At 37.1% G+C, this 3773-nt stretch overlaps 1 protein-coding gene across 1 annotated transcript; it reads right to left on the reverse strand.

The window, feature by feature from the left end:
* Positions 1–826: 826 nt before the first annotated feature.
* LOC126593517 (UPF0481 protein At3g47200-like) lies at positions 827–3288 on the reverse strand. The gene is made up of 2 exons (XM_050259609.1): positions 2515–3288; positions 827–1557 (listed from the first exon to the last, which is right to left on the reverse strand). Exons 1-2 carry the CDS (start codon positions 3236–3238, stop codon positions 926–928), a joined length of 1356 nt encoding a protein of 451 aa, XP_050115566.1. The 5' UTR covers positions 3239–3288; the 3' UTR covers positions 827–925.
* Between the last annotated feature and the right edge of the window lie 485 nt (positions 3289–3773).

Genomic DNA, 3773 nt, shown 5'->3' on the forward strand with positions numbered 1-3773 from the left:
TGTCATCCCTACGCGTGATGGATATAAGCTTAAATAATCTAAGATAAAAATAGCAAACTTAAAAAAAACAAAAAAGAAATCACCATCTCTTGCCCACTACTTTTCTAATCATGCAATTCTTTAAACAACTCAAAAAATTAGATGGCCTAACCTGCTTGATATATATTTTAAGTGCAAATTAAGGTGACTGCCAATATAGTTGAGTTTGACATTTTTATATAAGATGATGCTATCCACAAATATCTTTTCACTTTTCACACATTTTTTGTTAATTTGTATCATTTAATTATTTTCATTTTATTCGATCAAATTGTCGAAAATTGAGAGGAGTTTGTGGATAATGAAAAGTAAAAAAGAGTGTGGACTAATATTTGACCATTTTCTTCCTATCGATCTTTCTATTAATTTCTTCCTTCTCATTTTTTGTCCTTTTTCTTTGCCCCTATTTTCTCCCAAACCTGCACCAAGGTCATATTTGCTTTGCAAAAAAGGCATCCATGCTTAGTGTTTAGTAGAGTCTCATTGAACTTTCCCTACCGCTTTCAGAAATGCTTTAATTTTCGATTGTATTAATGTTACTAATTGCGAGAGGTTTCTCTTTCTAATTTTTGGTTTACTTGCATGTAGATCTCATTACCATTTCACTGCATAAAATATGCACACTTAGGGTAGAGAGTAGAGTGTCATAATAGTTCCACTCCAAAAATTTAGGATTATCGTGACCAACAACAATAAGCGACCTCAATCATGTGCGGATGCTTACAGGTAAGATTTTAATATATATATATATATATATATATAAGCCACTAACTGTAGAATTGAAACATATCAAAAGACCTTAATATCATATTATAATCCTAACTGGTAAGCGTCTAAACACTATTAAAATAATTAAATATTTATCAAAAACCATATCTGTAAGTTTTCAAGGATGGTAATAGCTCAAAACAGTGTAGAAGGTCTGCATGAAGGTGAGTATCAACAAAATCAGAGCAGCAAACGCAGATATGAAGGACCATGGAGTATCAAAATAAGTGTACTTGAAGCTAGCCCATTGAACATGCCAAGTATTCCCATAATAGTGATGCACATCATTGAACAACTTAGCCAAGTAACATCTATCCATATCAAAAGCTACATCCTTCCCCAAATTATTAATAAATCGAGCAACTTCCCCATCGTTCCCAAAGCAATTCTCGATGATGTCACGGTCACACAAATACTCAACATCCTTGTATGTGTTCACAAGGCAATCGAGCAATGTGGCGTAGGTGGTGATGTGCTTAGAACTTGACTTGTGGCATTGCTCATAGGCCACACAATTCAGTAAGAACGAGCTCATGAAATCGTCGATTGTTATAGGCGGCATTTCGATGACACCGCTCTTGAATTTGATCACCAAGAAGCTTTCGTCCTTGCCCAGATTGAGCTTAATTCCGGCACGGCGAAGCTTCGAGACACAGTGGATGGTATGTGTTGGGATGGTGTTGCTGCTACGTGGCTCTTCATGGCCTGGTGGTATAACACTTGAGCGTAACAAGTCAAGCAAATGCATACCTTCAAACAAGGTATAAAACATCGATGTTAACATATAGAGGGTCAGAAAATTCATGTACCGAAGAAAATCTATGTAAAAATATATGAGAAAAATATTGTTTCTTATATTAGTGTTCTTTCCAAAAAAAGGTAAAAGCTTCTGAGTTTACTACAGGAGCAACTCCATCTCTACAAATTGCCCCACCTATTAAGTGATTCAATCCCCCAACCACTCCAAAATCTACTCCAGCCCATGTCAATTGCCCCACATATTGGGTGGGCCCATCTCCCACGGGCCAAGCAGTCAGACGAAAATGGCTTGAGACCTTGCTTGAGGCGATCCACCGTCAGCCTGACGTCACCCATGTTCATACCCAAGTAACCCTTGTCCCAAACTCTAGTTTATTTTTCTGCTTCATTACACCCAAAATCATGAGAATCATATGTTAAATAAAATTATTGAACTCAACGCTTGAAGGCAGGAAAATAGAGTAGGGTTTGGGTCATGGGCGGAGCCAAAAATAAAACAAAGAGAGGCACCTGAACAAAAATTCCATCTTTTTTTTTTTTTTTGACAAATTAAGCTAATTTTTCAACTTGATACATAAATCCCTGTTTTTTTTTTTTCTTTCATTTACCTTTGTATTAATTTGTAATCTAATACTCATTCATGTTGACAGAATATATACAACTTATGAAGGTTTTAGACATAAGAGGTGATACAAAGAAGAGAGGAGAGCCACTTAATAACTTAATATTTTCACGATTTTGGCAAAATAATATAATTAAGCATCTCGCAAGGGGAAATTTGGGAGGGGGCATGTCTAAGCCCGGGCCTACGTTCTCTCGGCCCCTATTAAGATAGGTTAAGCCTCGTTCAAAAAAAAAGATAGGTTAAGCTTTGGATCACTTTTCAAGTAACAAAAACAAAACAGAGAACTTAATTTTAGAATATCATTGAAGTTTGAGAGAGCATGCCTGTAAGATTGTGGTGCTTTTGAATGACATGATCAGGCCTCTGCATATGGTTGTTGAAGAATTCCAAGGCAAGCAACGACAATGACTTCCCATTTTCTTTATGTTCTTCCATAGTTGTGAGATCAAACAAGGTCAGAAGAACAAAGTAGGGCATTTGATTTTCAAGCCTAAGAAAATCCCTAGCCAAAAATGGGATTATCCAAACCATGTTAACAAGAGGATCGTCACGCTCGAACCGAACCAAAAGCCCAAATTTTCGAAACAATTCGATTATAAAGCAACCATCAAGAACCAACATTTCCAAAAATTCATCCGTGCTAAGATTTATGCTTTCTGAGTAACACTCTCTAGCTTTTTGTTCCAATGGCTCCAAGGCCTTCAAGTAGTCCCTTAAAGTCAAACCTTTGGGCTCTGTCCTTGCAAGCAAGGAACCCAGGTATTTCCACTTGTGCTCTTCGATCATCTTGAGACGTGTCTCTCCTCTGTGGTAAGGACCGATTGAGACGATGTGGGGGTTGTAGGACTTACCGTTTATCTCGACAAGGCTCTGTGGGACTCTGAGGATGCAGCAGGAGGGTTTTCCTGCTGCATTGCTTAGGAGTCTTGGGGGTTCTGACATGATCTGGTACATGGTGCCCAACAGATCCTTGTTCGCTTCCCAGATGCGGATTGGATGACTGTTGTTGTTGGGTTGTTGCTGTTTTTGCGGTGGATTGGGGCCCATCTGAGTAGTTGTGTTGGAGGTGATGATGGATGTGGTGATGAATTGTGGTGGTGAAATTTGAAGTTGCTTTATTTCTTCTGCAATGGGGATTAATCAAGGGAAAATGGTAGAGGGAAGACAATTTGGTTTGATTGTACAGCAAGACAACGACTAGGGAGAATTGATAAGTTTTAACAAAACACTCCTAATATTGTTTACTTTTAACGAAAAATCACATTTTTACCTTTCCTGGTACTATTCACTACACCTTTATTTGTCATTTTTCATTAAAACTATTTTTTTTTTTTTTTAGATTTTTCGTTAGTTTTTCTTATAATTAAATGCAACTATAAAGGTCAAAACTTGCTTAATCCAACTACCATTTTATTGGTTGACTGCTCTAACTTTTGCAACATCACCACTTAATACTATAGTCTAGTAGTATTCTTCTTCATTTGTAAATGAAAAGTCTTAGATTCGATTCTTGCTAAAGGTGAATTTGAAATCCAACAAATAAACTTTGACAGTCCTGCTCTCTTAAGATCCTCACTTTGAG

The sequence above is a fragment of the Malus sylvestris genome, chromosome 12, assembly GCF_916048215.2.
Source record: "Malus sylvestris chromosome 12, drMalSylv7.2, whole genome shotgun sequence".
Classification (NCBI taxonomy): domain Eukaryota; kingdom Viridiplantae; phylum Streptophyta; class Magnoliopsida; order Rosales; family Rosaceae; genus Malus; species Malus sylvestris.